The sequence below is a fragment of the Talpa europaea genome, assembly GCF_964194135.1.
Source record: "Talpa europaea genome assembly, chromosome: 10".
NCBI classification, from domain to species: Eukaryota; Metazoa; Chordata; class Mammalia; order Eulipotyphla; family Talpidae; genus Talpa; species Talpa europaea.
This window is the reverse complement of record NC_140077.1, coordinates 44,194,299-44,213,939: the sequence shown is the minus strand read 5'-3', so window position 1 is coordinate 44,213,939 and position 19,641 is coordinate 44,194,299. Positions and strand designations below refer to the sequence as shown.

The window sequence follows — 19,641 nt, the reverse complement described above, 5'->3', positions numbered from 1 at the left end:
TTGGGGTGCTTTGTCCATTGGCATTGCTCCCCCCAGGAGCTGGGATAGTCCTGGGACTTCTCGTAAAGCCAGAAGAACATAGCTTGTCTCTGCCCACCCTGCTGCCTACTGTCTCCCAGAGATTTAGAGCACCCAGCAGGGTCACCCTGCAGCCTTCTGTCTCCCAGAGAATTAGAGCACCCCGTGGGGTCATGTGGCACTCACAGGGCTCAGGGAAGCCTTGGATGCTGGACCCTGCAGGGATGGGGCTAGCACTCTTTTCAAAGCTGTGAGATCCCAGTGGAGTACTCCGGCCCATTTAAATTAAAGCAGATCAGGGAGCTGAGACATGGGCCCAGATCTGAGGCTTTGGGGGGCTGAAAGGACTGTGACCCTGCCAGTCTGCAGCCTGTGCTCCCTGGGTCCCGTTTCTCCTGTGCTCCAAAGTCCACAGATTAATTAGAGCTGACTTTTCTTTTTGGAACTAACTACAAAATCAACTGATCTCAAATCGAGATTACAAGCCAGCCGCCCTTCCAAAGCCCTGGCCTTCAATAGGCCGCCTGACCCCGGTAATTCCCTAGATCACTTCCTGCCTGTCCTAATTACCGGATGACCTGGCATTTCCGTGGCTCCAGTTTTCTCTGGTCTGGGGCTGACTAGGGCAGGGAAGAAGGAACTGAGCTGCTATTTTCCCGGAAGGGAGTCCTGGGAACTCTTCAGGAGAGAAAGAAGTCAGCCTTCCTCACCCTCTTCTCCAAGCCCAAGGAAGGACCCTGCTTCAGGCCTGGGCCTAAGCTGCCTGCTGGCCTCCTCCCCAACCCTCCACTCCCCACACACTCAGCGGGGCCTTCCTCCTCCCCTGCAGAGAACAAAGACTCTGTGTGTGGAGCTGCCTTCAGTCAGGCCCTCCCCACCAGAGCCTGGCTGCAGTGGAAGCCTCACGCTTAGGGAGGCCCATTCATCTCCCCACATGCTTTTCCATCCGACCTTTGCTTGGCTGGGGAGCTGACCTTGAAGCCCCCCACCTCCCTCCAGACTCCCTCCTGCATCTTCTTGCCAAGTCCCTGCCCCACTTGTTCAACAAACAGTAAATCACCAATTAAGAGGCCATCCCCACAGGACAGGAGCACGGCCGGTTTGTGTTCCAAGGAGCCTGCCTTCATCCTGTCATCTCAGTAAAGGATGGGTCTTCCCACCTGGAAGCTGGGCCAGAATAGAGACCCTATTGAGGCCGTGTCACGTGCAGGACCCAGCAGGAGAGCTGGTGTGTGGGAAGTCACTGGGCCGGCCTGCAGGCTTATTCATGTGGCCAGTCTCTGCCCACCTGTGCTGACCAGAGCATGCTCGGCCACAAGGACTGGAATCCATCCCTGTGGGGCTGGCTGTCAGGAATGGTTTCCTGCCACCAGGATGGTGGCCAGCCCGACCTGGGGGTCTCCTGCCTGGTTCCACGCCCTGTGCACCTGGGCCACTGCTCCAGCTACAGGATGACCCAGATCTGGTGGCTGAGACCCCAGTGGGAGAGTCCTTAGGGGTCCCCGCTGAGAGTATAAAGAGAAGGCAGAGGTTGAGGGAATAAACTGGGCCCTTGTGCTGTGACAGACTGAGTTCCGTGCTCCCCAGGCGGAGGACAGCAGTGACTTCGTAAGTCTAAATTCAGCACAATTCCAAATGTAAACCTTTTAAATAGGAACACTTTTTTTTTTAAAGATTTATTTTTATTTATTTATACATGCACTGGGTACAGTCAGAAGCGTGGGAGGGTGAGAGAATTCACCAGAGCCAGAGCGGGGAGCAGAGCAGGCAGAAGGACCGAGGTACACTGCTGAGGGGAGCAGTGGGCGCGGCAGGAGAGGTCTGCGCCCCATGTGGGACCCTCCTCCGGTGGCCGGGGAGCAGCACTGCAGAGGCTGCGGGCAGCTTCACAACCCAGCACTCAACCGCTGTGCCACCGGGGAGGTCCTAAATAGGAACACTTTTAAGAAGGGAGATGGGAAAGAAGGACCCACGAGGTGTGCTCTTGCAAATCTTCCCCACTAGGAAAAGCTATGTATAGCAGTATAGCATGTCCTTTAGCAATAGCCACCGAAAGCACACACACAGACACACTCACACGTGCACACACACACACACATGCACACAGACACGTGCACACACAGACAGGCACATACACAATCACACACGCACACACTCACACACAGACATTCCTTCCCACAGCTACCCAGAGTCCTTGATAATGACTCTTGCTCCTCTCCCTCCTCACCCACCATGCGGGAATCACCACTTTCTGATGGAAGGCCAGTCCCTGGTGCAGAGGTCAGACCGGGCAAGTCCTTTGAGACAAGCCCTAGAGAAAGAGACTAATGAGAGTGGAATGAGTCTGTAGGGTGGGGTCAGTCAGGGGCACCCCTGCTTCCTGCCCAGCAAGTGGTGGGAATGAAGGAGGCCCTGAGATGGGGATTAAGGAAGCCTGGGTCATTTGCAGAATTAAGAGACTTGACCCAGAGGGGAGGCAAGGGGCGAAGGTCAGCCACCCTAATGAGAAGGGCTGCCTCCTTAGGAGGCTCTGAGGGTCCCGGATGTCCCTTGAGAGCAGGGCTGCTGTGTCTTCACATACAAACCAACATGGGCGGAAGGCAACCCCAATTAGCCCAAAAGCCTCTCTCTCTGGGTTTCCCCTTGCGCTCATGTGGCGATTGGAGACTGAAGCACAGAGATGGAGGTGAAGCAGTCCCGTGCTCCTTCCCTGCGGAGCACCCCCAGCTGCGGGGAAGGAGGGAAAGGAGGGAAGAGCTGAGACCCTTCCTAGGGCTGCATTTTTATGCAGAGCTAAAGCACTATTAGCTGCAACTGCTAAAAGAGCTAAAGCATTTTTATTCTGCAACTGCCAGCAGAGCCAGGGTCGCCCCTCCGGGTTCAGCCTCTCCTTCCTGAGGGCCTGACTGAGGGGAACACTGAGGGTAGGTAGGACATATCTGGTCTAATCTCACTTTGCAGATGAGGATCCTGAACTCAGACAGGGAAAGTGGCTTATCTGGGGTCACACAGCCTTTCCTGACTCCCGGCCTAATTCCCCAAAATGGAGTTAGGCAGAGGTGGCAGGGGCACTGGGGTAAAGCTGAGGGGAAGAAGGCTGAATATTCAGGGACTCCAGAGCTGAAGTTCCACATGTGCCCCCAACCCAGGGAACCCTGCCTGGTGTCCTCCCAGGGAACTCTGGTGTCTTTGAGGCTGAGTCAACCCGGTCAGTTGGTTTGGGATGTTAGCAAAAGACCCTGTCCTCCAAAGGAAAGAGGAACAGAGGCCACAAGAAGCTCTCCTGAGGAAGGGGCTGTGAGACCTTTATGAGCTCAGTTGCTACTTCAGACGAGAGCTCGCGGCGCCCTCTGCTGGCCACAGAGCAGACCTGTGCTCTCAGGCGGGTCCTGCCCAGTTCTCTTCTCTGGGGGCCTGTGGTTGAAGACTCAGCCCTGGAGGAACTGCCCTTACACACCAACCCTTTAACACCCGTGGAACCCAACCCTGAGGCCCCCCAGCAGACAGGAGCTTCAACCTGCAGAGGGTGTTTAGCAGGAGCAAACGGAACATCAATCCATCTGATGCTTGGGTTAAACAAACAGGGACTACGGACTATGGCAGACAAAATCCTGGGTTCAAGTTCCTGCTCTGCATGCCCTGGACAATTGTACCTGGCCTCTCTGAGCCACAATTTAAACCCTGTGGAACTCCCACATTGGAGAAGATACCTGGAGACTGAAGAGAGGAAGGATGGAGGTTCCACACTAGACATACTGTAGCAAGCACAGTCTCTGCTCTGCCCCAAAAGGGATTCCCAGAACTTGGTGACTGGGACAGACCTGGGGCACCGGTTTTGTCCACTGTGGTACTTCTAGTTCAGTCCACCACGTCCACCTGTTGCTCAGGTGCCTTGGTGGGTCAGGGTGAGGAAGGGCTCCTGCATTGCAAGCTAAAAATTCAGGACTTTTGGCAGAATTCAGAAATTTGACACCAAAAGGGTAGAGGTGGAACCCTCTTAGGCAAACCTGAGTCTGTGCATCCAGATTGCAAATGCACAGCAGTCCCTGCCACACTGGGTTCCAGGACAGAGCTAAAGTTTTCATAGAGGAGACGGTGTCTGAGCAGGCACTTACCTGAGGAAATGGCAGGCAGACACAGAATCATGAACCCAGGTAGTGCTTTCAGGGAAACAGGCACAGGTGTCAGGAGGGGGTTGGGGGAGGGACGCCCTCATAGAAGCTTGGACCCTTTTCTGCAGCCAGTGCTGGCTAGTTTTGAAGGAGGGGAGTATTACCCAAGCATGGGGACATTCACCTAGGTGCCAGCCTGGAGGCTCAACTGTAGAGCTCCAGAAGTAGCTCTAGCCTTGGTCAGCAGAAAAGACCTGGAATTTCTGTAAGATGAGAAAGGAACAAGAACGGCTGAAAAGATAGAGGCGGGGAGAGGGAGAGTTCCAGCTCACCTGGGCCCTCGTTGGAGGTCCCCCCACCCCTCCTCTGTGGACTAGGGCTCCACAAGTGGGCCTCTCTCTGGGGACCTTTACTGCTCCGTGATCTGTGACGTGGACCCTCTTTGAGTTCACATAGCAACAGTGGCCATGTCTGCTGCTGGCCATGTCCTCACAGTTTGTCATGAGCTGGACACTTTCAGATCAAACATTTTTTTAAAGATTTATTTATTTATTTATTATGCATACAAGACCTGGAGTATAGGCCAGAGATGTGGGGGGCGAGAGGATTCACCAGAGACAAAGTGGGGAGCAGAACAGGCAGATCCACTGAAATACACTGCTGAGGGGAGCAGTGGGCAGGTCAGGAAAGGTCTGCTGCGCCATGTGGGTCAGCTTGCTGGCTGGGACTCGAACTCAGACTGCAGTGGCTATGGATAGCTTCATAGTGCTGAGACTTAACCCCTGTGCCACCAGGGAGGCCCCCCCAGATCAAACATTCTTGCTGACACCTGTGTAAGCCAAGTTTTAAGAGCTGAGTTCAGAACCCCTAAATTTGGTTCTCTTCTCATTGTTTCTCTTGTTTCTTCCTTCAGGGAGAACGTGGCATGCCGGGGATGCCGGGCAAACATGGAGCGAAGGTAGCTGCCTCCCACCATATTCGGGTGCTGAGTAGGTGGGTGGGAAGCTGGGAGAGCACAACTGTGCACACAGAGGCCCTTCCTAGGTGCCACTCGCACTCTGCTGAGCTCAGCCACCCCCTTCCCTGTCAGGGGGAGGGCAAGCAGAAGGAAGCAGTCCGTCATCTGACGTCTGACGTCTCACCAAGGGGAGGCTGGGAGTCTGGTCATTTCCTCTGTGCATCCCCCTGGCTGCAAAAAGCCTCCCTGCCTTTCTTCTCTCTGCCAGGGGTCTCCTGGAATCGCTGTGGCTGGGATGAAGGTCAGTGGAACATCATAACTCAACACCTGCGGGGCCCGAGGGGAGACATGAAGAGAGGAGGGCAGAGCTGGGGCTTCAGGGGCCCAGTGTGGTGGTGGCAGACCAAGAAGGGGGCTGGCAGGATGGGAAAGCTCTCTTAAAGCAATATTTATGCCAGACATAGGACTCGAACAGATGTTTACCTTGCAAGTAAGTATCACAGTTTGCTTTAGTGGAAGCTCTTGCCAACCTGCTGATGGACAAAGCTTTCCCTTGCGCTCCTGGATTCAGCAGCTACATGATTGCAAAGCACCAAAGACATGAGCAGGAGTCTCTCTCCTGAACCCCACCCTGACTGCCCATTTGGCTGGCAGGCAGGTGGGTAGGAACACCCCAGAAGCACACATGCTATATGTGGCTCTCACAGTGGGTCCGCTCACAGCGGGCAAAGCAAATGCCCATTCTTTCCTCTTCCTCCTTCTGGTATCTCACTGACCCTCACACCTGCCACCTATCACCCAGGGGTGGGATAAGGAACCTGCTAAGGGCCAGTGCTCAAGAGGCCTCATTTGGCCTGGGGCCAAAGGCTTAAGGAAAGGTCCAGATGCCACTGGCCAGATGCTTCACCTTCCCCCAAATCACCTTGCTCATTTGCTCACCCATGCCTCCCACACACACACCTTTCTCTCCTCCTCACCCCCACCTCCACCTCTATTTCTTTATCTGAGTCTTTTTTTTTTCCACACAGGGTGAGCCAGGGACCCCAGGAGCCAAGGTACTGATGCAGAGGGAACGTTCTGGGTGTGGGGTGGAGGTGGGAGAGGCTAGTCTTGAAGCCCAGAGGCTGGCCTGGGCTGGGGACCTGTCTGAGCAGAGGAGGGCCTGCCAAGGGGCTTGCTGGTCAGGAACGTACGGCAAGCCCTGCACCCCCATCCTGGCTGGACTGTGGGCCAGTCCTTGCACACCAGCTCCTGTGGGCAGGGACTGTTGTCCCCTGTGTCTTTAGGGTTCTTGTTCCCTCTCACCAAGGACAATAAGAGGCGTGACATGAAAAAAAAGCTTCTGTCCTCAAATACGTTGGAGAAATATAGGGTTTTAAAGGTTACACATGTTTTTGTTGTTGTTGTTGTTGTAGCTGTTTTTTACTACAGCCTTTCTCAGAGCCTTTCATATGCTAAATGTACCTTGGAAAGCTCTAGAAAGGCTATACCTTATGCAGCATTACTATACCTTTTTTGACCAGGCTATCCTTTCTTTAAGAAGGGCATCTCAGGGGACTAAGATCTGGAGGTTCTGCCTATGACCACTGCCCAACACTCCCCACGCCCCCCCCGCCCCCCCCCACATGCTCTTATCTGTGACTTTCTCTTCTTGTCCCAAAGGGAAACCCAGGAGCAGCAGGGAAGCCCAGGCCCCCACGTCTAATGGGAAAGAGGGAGCAGAGGGTAAATGAAGGGAGTGTCTGCCCCCTTCATCCCAGCCTCCGCAGCACCCCCTCCGGGAAACCCCTCAATGCTGGTGTGCTGCCTGTGTCCCCAGGAAGGGGAATGCTGGGAGGCCTGGCAAAGCTCTGAAATTAAGCCAGTACACACCCGCCCTGGGAAAGGCTTTGGCTGCCCAGGAAAGCCTGAAGGAAGAAGCCCCGCTCCCCCTTGTCTCCTTAGGGCTACACGCACTCCTTTCCCTTTAACGCCTGTTGCAGAGGTGCCCCCACTAAGGTACCCCCAGGCACAGCCCAAGCAAGGCCTGCTGGGCTCCCAGGACTTGCTTCCCTCCCCTCACCTGGGCCCTTACCTGGCCTCCTCACCCTCCCCTCACCAGCTTCTGGCCATTCTGTCATCCAGCTTCTATCCAAAGGCAGGTGGCAAGGGGGGACTCCCTAGGGTTGGTGTGGCTGCCCTTGTGCTTCGGCAGGAAAGCTCAGAACCCCGGAACCTCTGGTTTATATTATCACATAAGAGAACCACAACCCCTAGGTCATGGAGAGTGGAGCCTCTTGTGCTGACCTGGTGGGGTGTTCTTGGGAGGACTCTCCTGCCATGAGCCCTTGTGTGGATGCAAAGGGACATCTTTGAGGCATGGACAGAAGAGGACAGGAGACCTGGCTTCAGGCCTGGCTCTGACTGAGCAAGGGCTTGTTCAGTCACAGAGCTGCTCAGCAGCTAAAGTGGTCTTAGGAGTCTCTGTGGGGCTGTGACTGGGGAGTCAGGGGAGTGGGGAGTTGTGGGAGAGAGAGAGTTCTTCACTGGTGGAGCTGCTGTCTTCACCGACGCCCTGGAGAGCCAGCGCAAGCCCACACTGTCTGTGTTTTCTCTGCAGGGCGAGAAGGGGGCTGCTGGATCCCCTGGGCTCCTCGGCCTCCTGGGGCAGAAGGTAGGCATCAGCAGGCTCTGAACGGTGGGTCCCGTGTAAAGGCCATCTGACCATTCCCACTCACGTTCCTGGCCCTTCAAATCACATGGGCCCCAGCACTGGAGGAGTTCCTCCCAGACTGGGGGGCAGCCAGTGGGAGCACAGCCAGATTCTGTTGGAGGGTGGGGGTCATAGAGCACACATGGAAGACCTTGACTGTCCAAAAGAGGCCCCAAGGTCAAAGAATTTGCAGTAGCTAGGCCCTGTTCAGATCTCTTTATACCAGCTGTGAAAATGTGCTTCACTAAAAAAAGAAACCTTGAGGTCAGATAAGTTTGGGGAGAGCTGCCTGGGACAGGCCAGGCCCTGGGGGAGTCACAGGGTATCTCAGCCTTCCAGAGGCTCTGCGCATCCATCAGTGAAGGTGCAGACACAGTGACATTTCACTCCATATCTCCTAACATCATTTGGCCCCCAGGCCCTTTTCCCCATGTTTCAAATATTCCCAAACCCACTGAAGGAGGGTACTGTGGAACACTCTATGAGAAACAGTGCTGTAGCTCAGGTCCTGATGGGTCTTTTGCTTCAGCTCCAAACCTGTTCCCCATTCAGTAGCCAGATCCAGGCCCTCCTCAGTCCGGTGGCTGCACCAGGCTGGCCAGGCTGGAGGCCTCTGGTCCCCAGCCACCCTATGCCCACATGCCCCTTATCATCCCTGCCACAGTCAGCCTAGACTGTGGGGTCTGCTGTCCCCAAGATTTTGAACTGTGAGGGGAGAGAAGGGACAGCCACCTCCCTCCCAAGCAAGGTCAACCCTTGATGGTGATGCTACCTTCCACCCCCAGGGAGAAAAAGGCGATGCTGGCAACTCCATTGGTGCAGGCAGAGGGGAGCCCGGGCCTCCAGGGCTCCCCGGGCCCCCAGGACCAAAGGTGAGTATTTCCTGGGATTGAGGTTCGGGGGAGATGTTGGCCTGTGGCCTTTATCCTCAGCCCATCCTTGCGGGCCTCTGTGTTTTGGCTCCTTTACTTTATCAAGTCTTCTGCTCTAGATGGTTTTTCCAGTGAATTCTAGAAAGGTCATTTGGAATGAGCTCCTGTAGCCAAGCAGCCACTGTTTGATCACCCAGGAACCTGTTTCCCGGGGGCAGGTGGCTGAGATGTAAGAGTCAGGGCAGGAGGGTTGCAGGGCTCAGGACAGCCAGATGTCAGTGAGCAGGCACTGCACACAGGGCTAAGGGGGACCAGCACTGGGGGCACAAATGGGGCTACAATGGGATGCCCCGATTCTCCTGCTCTGCATGAAAACTGCAGTGGTGGGTGTGGGTTTCCCAGAGCAGATGCCTCCTGGGGTGCTTGGTTTATTTTGGCAGCACAGGCAAGTGAAGGGGGTTTCTTTCTTAGCTTTTAAGGAAAGGACTAATTATACTACCTGATGAAACAGTGCATTCATTCATTCACCAGCATCTGCCAGGGCCTGCTGTGGGCAGGGAGCAGCAGAACCTGCCCTCAGCCCGCACTCAGCTCACAGGCAATGCACAGGCATCTATTGGCCAGATAGAGACTACATAGTGGAGGGAACCACAAGGAACCCCAGAGACAAGCAGGATGACTGTGGTGGGACTAGAACCACCCTGGCATGAGCCCCACCCAGCTTTGCCAAAGGCGCCCCTGCCACAGACATCTCCAGTGCTAGAGTATGTCCTACTCAGCCCACAGGGCATGTCCTGGCTCTTGATTTGGGATTGAGAAAACCTAGTCACTATTTCCCCGATCCTGGGGCAAAGGAAGGGTGTTCTCCAACTCATGTCCTCTTTCTAGGTACAGCCAGAATGTTGAGTGAATGAGGGGTTTGGAGTAGGCCTCTCCCCACACCTCAGGTCCTGGCTCCTGGCTCCCAGGAGCCCCTCTCCACATGCCCAGGGCCTCCCTCCTCCCCTCTGTCTCCCAGGGGTGCCTGTGCCACTCTCCCAGGCTCCAAAATGACCTTCTTCTCAGGGCCTGGGCTGATGGCGGTCCTCAGTTGGGGGCTGCTACAGAACTGGGCACGTGTGACCTGGACACCAAGACCTGGCAGCATGGGGTTGACACCAGCCATGGGGCAGAACTCAGAGGAAGAAGAGGGTAGACAGGGAGGGCTTCCAGGAGGAGGTGAGATTTGGGCTGGGCCCAATGGTGGGTAGGAGGTGTCAGATAAGGGTGAGTTAGCAAAGCCAGAGGCGAAAGAGACAGGGCCCAAAGACACTTACTGCCCAGAACAGCATGGCAGCACCATCGTTTGCCCCTCGTAGTGGTTGTCCAAGCCACCCTGCACGCTCTCCTCCCATCTCTCTCCTTCTCCAGGGAGAAGCTGGTGTCAGTGGCCAGGCCGGTCCCCCAGGACAGCAAGGAGAAAAGGTACGGAGGCCCCAGATCCAAGAGCTGCAGAATGAGGGTCAGCTTGGGAATTTAAGGCCCTGGCTCCCTTGTCCTCTGATTAGCATGGGTTTTAGAGAAACATCTGAGACAGCAGGCATGTAAAGGCTGCCCAGGGAACAGACCTCTGGCCTGCAAGTGACCCAGATTGCAAGTGACTCTCCAGCTACTCCCCATAGAAAGGTCCAGTAGGTGCTGCTATGTCCCCCACAGGGAGCTATGATGGCAGAGGGAGGGTGAGGGGCAGAGGTGAGGGTCAGGCTGCCAGGAGACGGCGATGGCCTGGGCCTCCAGCTTGGCCAGCCGCAGTTCATCACTAGTTAAGTTCCATGGAAGGTCTTGTTTTCCCTTTATTTTTATTTTCTATCTTCATTTTTTAAATTTTCTTCGATCTTCAACTAGAACTAGGGCTTATTTTTCAGTTTATGCCACTGTTTCGTTTATGCCTCATAGCTCTGTCCCATCTCCACAAACAAATCCCTCCACCCCACCTGCTCTGGGCATCTTCAGCCTGTGTGCCCCTAATCCTTTATGCTGGCCCCAAGTTTCCTTCTGCACTTTGGGTCTTCCCTAAGCAGAGAGGCCTCCTGAAACCACCTCTGGTTTCTCCATGGCGATTAATAACCACCCAGGCAATCGGGAAAAAGTTACTTGCTCCCTGAGCAGAATGGAAATAAAGAAAAGCAAGGGGCCTGCTCTCTACTCCCAAGGAGGTGGCTGATTTAGGGGGCAGGGGAGAGGAGGCTGGATAGACAAAGGTGGAGCCACTAACCGCTAACATGGGATGGAGAGAGTAGCTGGAGGTGCAGATGCTTCCTGAAGTGCAGAGTCTGCACTTGAATGGACACGGAGGTCTGCACCCCCTGGGCCAACTATGGTGAGCCTGTGGCCCCCTCTTTGGCCTCTACCACAAGGCCAGCCTGGGGACATCAGCCTCAATCGTCCTCAGTTTTATCCCCACTTAATGCCAATTTTGTTATGAAACAGGGGGAGCCTGGAGCAACTGGAGAGCAGGGACCAGCTGGCCCCAAGGTATGTGCAACTCTCACTTGGGGTCACAGCACCATGTCTCCCCTCTCTGTGGTCTGTGTGAAATGAGCTGACCCTGGGAGCTCCATGGGGGAGAAGGGGAGGGGGATTCTGGTCCCAGGCAGGAGGCCTGATGGCGCAGTCCTGGTGGACTTGGTCTGTCTTGTCTAGGATTGTCACATGGTGTCTTCTCCATTTGTTCTAGAACCCCTGGGCAGCCCCTAAGAGTGGTTGGGAACCCCGGTAGGCCCACTCTTGCTTCTCTGAATCATTGTGTGTGCAGCCACATGCACCAGTGTTGACCACGGTTCCACTGACAGGGAGCCTGAAGCTCTGGTCCTCAGCTCCCTGCTGGCCCACTCTGGGCTGAGAGTTCACTTGTCTTGCAGGGCCCCAAGGGAGAACCAGGGAAAGGAGAGATGGTGGATTACAATGGCAACATCAACGAGGCCCTGCAGGTATGTGGGGGTCAACCCAGAGTTCCAATCAGGAGGTGCTGGTAGCCTCAGGGCTCAGCACCAAGGCCCTGATGGGGGAGCGCTTCAATACCCACTAGTGTCCCCAAGAACCGGCCACAGCACAGAGCTTCCAGGAGAGTAGCACCCTTGCTTTCCCCCCATTGGCCTCCCACTGTGCAGCCTCCAGGCAAATGCCCCCTCACTTCACATCCAGGTAGCCTGCTCTGGGGGTGGGGGCAGCTGGTGATGGACAGCCTCCGCAGGAGCATCCTGGCGCCCAGCGGGGTGCTGGCCCTTCTTGGGATGCAGAGCTCCCTATCTTCAGGATCACACTCCCCTTTCACATTAAATGTGTCTTCTTGAACATCTCCCTTTGTGTCAAGTTAACCATATTTCAAGTTCATATGGTCTCCACTACCCAGCCCACGAAAGCAGGACTTATTCTGGGCACTACATCTGGGCTGGCTAATCTTTGCTGAGGAGTATGGGGGGAGGCTGTCCTGGGGGTGATAGGGCTAACAGCAGACCCGGGTCTCTATCCACTAATGCCAGTAGCTCCCCATCCCCAGTTATGACAACTGAATTGTCTCCAGATATCACCAAATGTCCCCTGGGGCGGGGAGCAAAATCACCCCAGGTTGAGGACCACTCCTTAAAGGAGTCTTTATACCTGCGTGAACCCATTTACAAGGTGAGCAATTCCCTTTTTAATGGCAGATGTCTCTCTAATTTATTTTTTGCATGGTTCCAAATTTTGAGATACAGTGTTTATCTAAAGGGGGGTACATAGGAATCTTGAAATCTGGGTTCTGGGGAAGAGGCAAAAGCAAGGGACGGCCCTAGTCAGTGAGTAAAGAATCAGAAATGTTGCTTCTCACCCTTTTTGGAAAAGAGAGGGAAAGGCTGCGGTCTGTTTTCGGGGGCCTGGGTTCTACAGGACAGCTTCAGGGCAGCATGTGGTCAGATGTGGGGTGTCATCTGTCCAGTGATTACAAACCTCTGGGAGAGGTAGCACAGTGTGAGCCTGGGAGGTATGAGCCCACCTAAAAGGGTCAACCTCTGCTGTGCTCCTTCGAGGGGCAGGGCCCCAGGTTTCCCAGGCTGGACCGAGGGACCCCTCTGATGGCTCTTGGTTTCCTCTTCAACTGATTCCATGATGTTGATTTTTCAGGAGATCCGAACGCTGGCATTGATGGTAAGCCTTCTTCCTTGCTTTCCGTGGGCCTTGGGCTCAGGGCTGGGGGAGCAGCCTGGAAGCAAGGACTGGAGATGTGACCTCCAGGGTGCAGACACTGGGCTTCTAGGGTAGGCTGAGCCCTGCGGCACTGGGCAGAGGGTGAGCCCAGACTGAACAGGGCGTCACAGGGCTGCCCATGCCATAGGTCCCAGATGTTTTCTAGAGGGGCTCTCCACCAATTTTGCTGTGCCCCTGCCTCACAGTATCAATTTACAGCGGTGTCCAGGAAACAAAGGCATAAGGGAGGGTGTTTACATGTTTCTCCTTTGCTCAGCCTTCATCCAGTAAAGTACAGAAGCCCAGAAAATCAGCAACATCCACACTTCCCCTTTTCCTAGAAATCAATTTCATTATCTGTTCTTGGAAAACCAGTAAATTTCAAACCTGGATTTTGCATATTTGCCTACCAGTGACTGGCCCTCAGTAAATATTTGTCGTTAAAATGACTATCATCGGGTTTAACTTCCAGGTGGAGAAGAGAAGGGAGATCATGAAAGTCTTAAACTACTGCAGTTTCATTTCACTTAATATTTTTCACTGCCAAGAATAATTTAGGGAGGACACAAATACAGAATCAAACCCTAATCAGATGATGCCCCAATCCTAGAAACTGGTATTAGTGACGTGATTATGGAATCAATGAGCTTTGTTTGGGGACATTAAAATATGTTATTTGAAATAGCCATTAAAAAAAACTTTCCTGGAAATGTTTTTTTCTTTTAAAATTAACTGTTAGATATAATGTACATATAACATTTTAAGGATACAGTTTTATGAGTTTTAACAAATGTATATACCCATGTATCTACCACCTTAGTTACTCCAGAAACTTCTTTCATGTGCTTTAGGAGTCAATCCCACACCTACCCCTACCCCAAGCCACTACTGATCTGCTTTCTGTCCCCATAGATTATATAGGTCTTTTCTAGAATTTCATAGGAATGGAATTACATGTCCATGTCTGATTTCATGAGTCTAGGTTTCATTTATGGCATGGCATATACCAGTGCTGGCTTCCTTTTTCACTGCTGAGTAGCAGTCCAGTGTGGCAATACCAGCCCTTTGGCTATTGATGGACATTTCAGTTGTTTCCTGGAGACATCTTTAGGTCACTTTTAGAAGTCAGGCTTGTCTTCTTGGAGAACAAGGAGTTCCTTGATGCTGTCAGTAGGGAATGTTCCTAGGATTCCTACCACCCACTTTAACCCACACACACTCTGTGCTTCACTGCTTTACATTATGGGCCAGCTTCCTGCATTATTTCCTTTGCAAAGAAATATTCCTACTGCTGATAAAATGTTTGAAAATGACTGATCTCTTTAAGCCAATGTCCACAGACACCCCTCTGGCCAGAGGTCACGGCTCCTTAGTCAGAAAGCTCCTTCATACATCTTTCTTTCCTTTCTTAGGGGCCTCCTGGTCTTCCTGGGCAAATCGGCCCACCCGGAGCTCCAGGGAACCCAGGCCAGAAGGTAACACTTGTCTTGACAAGGAAGAAGCAGATCTGCCAAAGCACTGTATATACGGAACCCCCAGTCACCCCTCGCCCTGTGACCCTCTCATCTCAGCTCCACTACCATACTGCGGCCTGTAATTTCTCCCCATGCTCCAAGGTTCCACAGGCCCTGCCCACATCACAGCCACTGCCACCCTTGGCCCTGCATTCTTCCCTTGCTGTCTTTGGCTCCTGTAATTCACAGACTCCTCTGATGTGGTAGACCCCGAGTCTAGATGAGCCTCTACATCTAGCCAGACCCCCAGGAGGGACCCCAACCCACCCATCAGGGAACGTGGCACTAAAACTCCACCCTGCCTTCCTTTGTTCTCTGCCTTTGCTCCCTTTTATACTCCGTTCCCACCTCTGTCCTTTGTCTCAGAAGGCCCTGCATGTTTGCCCCTCTGTCCTCAGCTCATGAAGCCCCCTGCCCTGAAGTCCCTTTTCCTGTTCCCTCCCTTTCAAAGTCCTTCTCATATTTCAACCCAATTCAAATACCACCTCCTCTTTGAAGCTTCCCCTGATCTAGGAAGAATTCACTGCCTTTTCCTCTCTGTTGAGCTTTAACATTGAGGCTCATTTACCTGGCCTCAAAGACAGAGGCCACACCTCCTCATGCCCCTCCTTGACCTAAAGAAGGAGTTTGCATTGGTGTGAAGATGAAGGAGGCTCCCTCTGGGGCAGCCAGGATCAGAGAGCTGGGTTTGGGGGGACAGGAAGGCAAGCCACCCTCCCATGAGTGAGTGTTTGGAGTTCTGGGAGGCAGCAGTGGGAGACTATGGCTAAAACATGGGCTGTGGAACCAGAAAGCCTGCTGGGATTTGGGTGTACGCCTCACCAACTGCCAGCCGTGGGCACCCAGCACTAGGTTCGGGGCCCTTACTATAAAACAGAGACAATGCAAGTCAGTCGGTGGGTGCCGAGCAAGATGCCTGGTGCACAGGAGGGACTGGGTAAGTGACAGTTACCATTCTCTGCTCTGAGGGTGACATTTAGTTGTTCTGGCTACAGGGGGAGATTGGACTGCCAGGCCCTCCAGGACATGATGGAGAGAAGGTGAGAGCAAACACTCCCAAACAAACCTCTGAAGATAGCCCTTGTCCTGAGAGAGTGGGGATAAGGAGCAGAAGGTTCTGGAAGAGGCCCAGGGATAAGCCTGTGGGGAAAGGCGCAGAGAAGAGGGTGGGGAGTGGGCAAGGCCACCCTGTAGAAGCCCAGGGGAGCCCCACAATGCTGGCCCCAGAAGGAGCCTTGCAGACCCTAGCTGGGCTGGGCTGGGCTGGGCTGGGCTGGGCTGGGCTGGGCTGCTCTGGGCTGCGCTGGGCTGCGCTGGGCTGGGCTGGAGTCCCAAGGCCATGCCCATTCCCACAGGGAGTTGGACTGACTCTGTCTGATCCAGTTGAGCACCTAAGAGCCAGGTCCTATGACCTCCCATTCTTTCATCTCCATCAGTGTATCTAATCAGTGTTTTGAAATTTTCTAAAGGGACCTCGAGGCAAACCAGGAGACATGGGCCCTCCTGGCCCCCAAGGCCCCCCAGGAAAGACAGGGCCTGCAGGAGCGAAGGGAGAAGATGGACATACAGGCAGCCCAGGAGAGAAGGGGGCAAAAGGGGAGCCGGGGCAAGCAGGCTCACCGGTGAGTACCCAGATGGGCAGTCAGACTCACCCTTTGCATGTGCCACCCCCACCGTGACCCCAGCCACCTGGCTACCTCAGCAGCTGCAACTTATGGCCTGGCTGGAAATCTGGATCCAGGAGTTGGGGGCGGGTAATTCACCTGAGTGTCCCATCAAATCACTTTCTGAAGGCCATCTTCCCACCTCAGGAGTCCTGGGTCCTGTGCTATCATCTCCTGTCTATGTCCTTGGGAAAGTCACTGAGCCTAGCAGAGCCTCCCTTTCTTTGTCTCTAAAATGGGGGTGGTAATGCCTGCTTGGATTAGGAAGGCGACGACGTCCTGGGTGTGAATGTGTCTTTTGGGAAAGCGTGCAGGAGTCTTAGGCCCAGTCCAGCTTGGTGCTTGGCTGCTGAGTTGGCCCAGAAGCTTAGGCCTCAGTGGCCTGTGAAATGGGCGCCATCCCAGACACCTACCTTGGAGGAAGAGAGCCATGCATGCCACTATGGGTCACCTGGTGTGACGACCTTGCACTTGACTGACAGAAATCTTTGTCAATCTGTAGGGTCTAGACGGCCCAACTGGGGAGAAAGGAGAACCAGGTGACCAAGGGAGACCTGGAGCAACAGGACTGCCTGGCCCAATTGGGCTCCCAGGATTTACAGTAAGGCCAAAGGGTGTTGCAGTTGTCACAGGCAATTATGGGTGAGGACACGTGAGCGGGAGTGACCCTCACTGCTGTCACCATCCTAGCGGGTACCTGGCACTGTCATGAGGTCACATTAACCCCAGCCTGGGGTGTCCTCTTGATGAGGAGCTACTCCCTGAGGGGCATCTGAACATGAACAGAGGTTCTGGCTCCCTCAACCCACAGCAGGGTGGCCTCTGTCTTCAGGTGCCAGACTTGCTCAAACGTGCTAGGATCTTAGACTTAGACTTTTCTCCTTTGGGGTAGAAAGTAGTCTTAGATCTTACCAGGAACCCCTTGGCTGGGCCAGGCAGGCAGTACATGGCCCCTGGAAATGGCTCCTCTGCTATGGGACATCTCCTGGGTGAGGGGGGTCCCTCATCGACCTCCCCAGTAGCCCTGGCTCTGTCTCTGGAGCCATATTCACTTTCTGTCACTGCATACCAAATCATCACAAATTTAGTGGTTTAACACGACACACACTTAGGTTCTCACAGTTCCTATGGGTCGAGTCCTGCCATAAGTTGGGCCTCCCACCCAAGGCCTCAAAAGGCCTCTGAAGGTGCCATGGAACCATACTCTCCCCTACTGCTGAGGTCCTCTGCTGTTGCATCTTTCAGTTCCTTGCTAGAGCAGCTCAGCTCCTGGAAGCTGCCTGCCAGCCAACATGCGGCCTTCCTACCGAAGGCAGCTCACGCTGCCATCACACCTTGCTTAATGACGTTTCAGTGGAGGATGGTCGCCATATACAATGGCGGTCCTGTCGTCCATATCCGCTAGCCTGGGTGTGGGGTAGGCTTCCCATCCAGGCTTGTGTAATTACACTGTGTGATGTTCACATAATGTGGAAAGGTGGGGCACATTTATCAGGACGTGGGACCCCCCTCATTAAGTGAAACATGACCATGCAGCAACTTGCTTTTTCAAATCCAAGGCCAGCAGGAACCTCTCAGTGTGAACCAGCAAGCCAGGGCCGCGTGTGTGTGTGTGTGTGTGTGTGTGCGTGTGCGCGTGTGTGTGACATAGGAGATATGTAATTTATAGAACATCTGTATGTGACAGTTAAGTTTCTAATATAATATAATCATGGAGCCCTATCCTAGCCCCTTTGCCATAGGTTAGAAACAGGTCAGAGAAAGGCCCCTTCTAGAGTGTATGCCCACAGGCTCCACGCGGATCATCAGCCTCAACTTCCACGTGAACACAGGCCCCTGCCCGGGCAGTCTTCGCCCTTCAGGCTGACTCCCTCCAAACATTCCGAACGTGCTGACTCCGAGGTCCAGTATAGTCCCAGCCTGGCTTGTCACAGATCTGAAGGTGCATCTGTCCCAGCTCCCCTGAGTACTTTATCCACACTTTGGTGTTTTCTGCCCACAGGGGGAGAAAGGAGAACCCGGGGAGAAGGGCGACCCAGGAGTGGAGGTAGGTGGCGCCTGTTCCACCTGTGTCACAGGAGTTATTTGACAGGACAGAAAACATGAACCCCACCACTGCCTAACTTGGGAGGGGCAAGAAATTGAGCATTCACTGAGCCCATGTGGGATGACCCAGAACCTCTGGGCTGCTTTACCATCTTCCCACTAATCAGGTCCCTCAACCCCATTGCCAGAATACCCTCCATATTTTATTGATCGTTCTTCAAGGAGGTGCACCCACCCCCACACACACATCACCCCCAGCTGCTGCCATTCTAGTGCCCACTACAGTAAAGTTGACTTTTGGGGGGGCAGGATAGGTGTACAGTTCTATTAGTTTTAATACATGCATAGATTTGAATAGCCACTACCACAATCAAGATACATGGATTTGTTATTTATAATATAAATAAATGCAGCATACATTTTTGTTTAAGAAAATCATTTCTGAAGAGTATGTTCCCTGCAAGGAGACTTTAGTATTATGGAGCTGAAGTGTCCACAGGTCAGGGAAATTAGGGCTCCCCTATCTGCTCAGTGCAGGCCTCTTTCTCTGGTGGCTTGGCAGATGGGCCCCTGCCCTGGCCACACTCTGGTGGATTCTATCCCTGGGAGGAAAGTTGAACAAGGAGAGCCCCAGAGCATAAGAAGGGTAACCAGCTCATAAAGGAGCAGGTAGGTCCCCTTCCTGCCTCTTGGGTGGGTTACTGTGGACATGGATGTCCACCCTCAGAATCTGCAGTGAACACCATTCATGAGGAAGACAGCCCTGAGTTCCCCCATCTTCACTGTCCAGTCTGCATCTTTCCTACTTCAACCTGCCCTCAAGTGAGAGAACAGCAGTCTTTTACAAACCTGAGGGGAAGAATATTCTTCAGAAATATCCCAACCAATCCCCCATTACAGACAACCAGACAACCAGTCCCACTTCAAACTCAAATGCTTACAAGAGTCAGGCATGCAACAAATGAACACAAAGGTCCTAATTAAAGACAATAAGGATTGGTGGGGCCTGGGGTAAACTGACTTTATGCCCCACCTGGAGGGGAAAGCTCTTATTTAACACCAGGCATTGTTGCCAGATTTTCTCATTTTTCAAGAAAATCTGGAAGAATAAACATTTTGAGAACAATTCCTGGCAATGTTTTTGTTTTTTTAACATTGTGCAGGCTAATGAGTTGCTATTAGTTTCTGGCCCGTCTTAAGCCTTTTTTGGCTAGATTGTAGTGGGAAATTCCTCCTCTGGCCATGCAACCCCTTGCTGGACCATGGATCATATCAGACAGCAGGATTACTTAGAGTAATTCAAAAGGATTAACCTCCTTTTGATTTCTAGGTTCCTGGGCCACCAGGGCCAGAGGGGCCTCCTGGACCTCCGGTAAGTTTGGAGGGCTTGTCATTATCTCAGACCACTGTGACTGGGTCCCTAATGTCCCCTCTATGGCAGTCACTAGGTTCAACCTTAGTTCATTATCTCCCCTTCCCAGGGTGGAGTTTTCTTGCCCTTTATAAACCCTTCCCTGCACCTGTTCCTTCACATATAAAACAGCCACTATTTTGTGACCCAC

General features: G+C 53.5%; 1 protein-coding gene across 1 annotated transcript in view; it reads left to right on the top strand.

Annotated features, from left to right (window-relative positions):
* The window catches only part of COL13A1 (collagen type XIII alpha 1 chain), a gene marked incomplete at both ends in the record, with an annotated part of 159,574 nt that overhangs the window by 113,736 nt on the left and 26,197 nt on the right, over nucleotides 1-19,641 (top strand). The window contains 15 exons of the mRNA XM_084244428.1: nucleotides 5,044-5,088; nucleotides 5,357-5,389; nucleotides 6,117-6,143; nucleotides 7,688-7,741; nucleotides 8,566-8,652; nucleotides 10,063-10,116; nucleotides 11,122-11,166; nucleotides 11,553-11,621; nucleotides 12,793-12,816; nucleotides 14,268-14,330; nucleotides 15,365-15,409; nucleotides 15,839-15,991; nucleotides 16,536-16,634; nucleotides 18,036-18,080; nucleotides 19,410-19,451. Coding sequence (XP_084100554.1) covers nucleotides 5,044-5,088; nucleotides 5,357-5,389; nucleotides 6,117-6,143; nucleotides 7,688-7,741; nucleotides 8,566-8,652; nucleotides 10,063-10,116; nucleotides 11,122-11,166; nucleotides 11,553-11,621; nucleotides 12,793-12,816; nucleotides 14,268-14,330; nucleotides 15,365-15,409; nucleotides 15,839-15,991; nucleotides 16,536-16,634; nucleotides 18,036-18,080; nucleotides 19,410-19,451 — 885 coding nt within the window. The remainder of the gene's footprint in view (nucleotides 1-5,043; nucleotides 5,089-5,356; nucleotides 5,390-6,116; nucleotides 6,144-7,687; nucleotides 7,742-8,565; nucleotides 8,653-10,062; nucleotides 10,117-11,121; nucleotides 11,167-11,552; nucleotides 11,622-12,792; nucleotides 12,817-14,267; nucleotides 14,331-15,364; nucleotides 15,410-15,838; nucleotides 15,992-16,535; nucleotides 16,635-18,035; nucleotides 18,081-19,409; nucleotides 19,452-19,641) is intronic.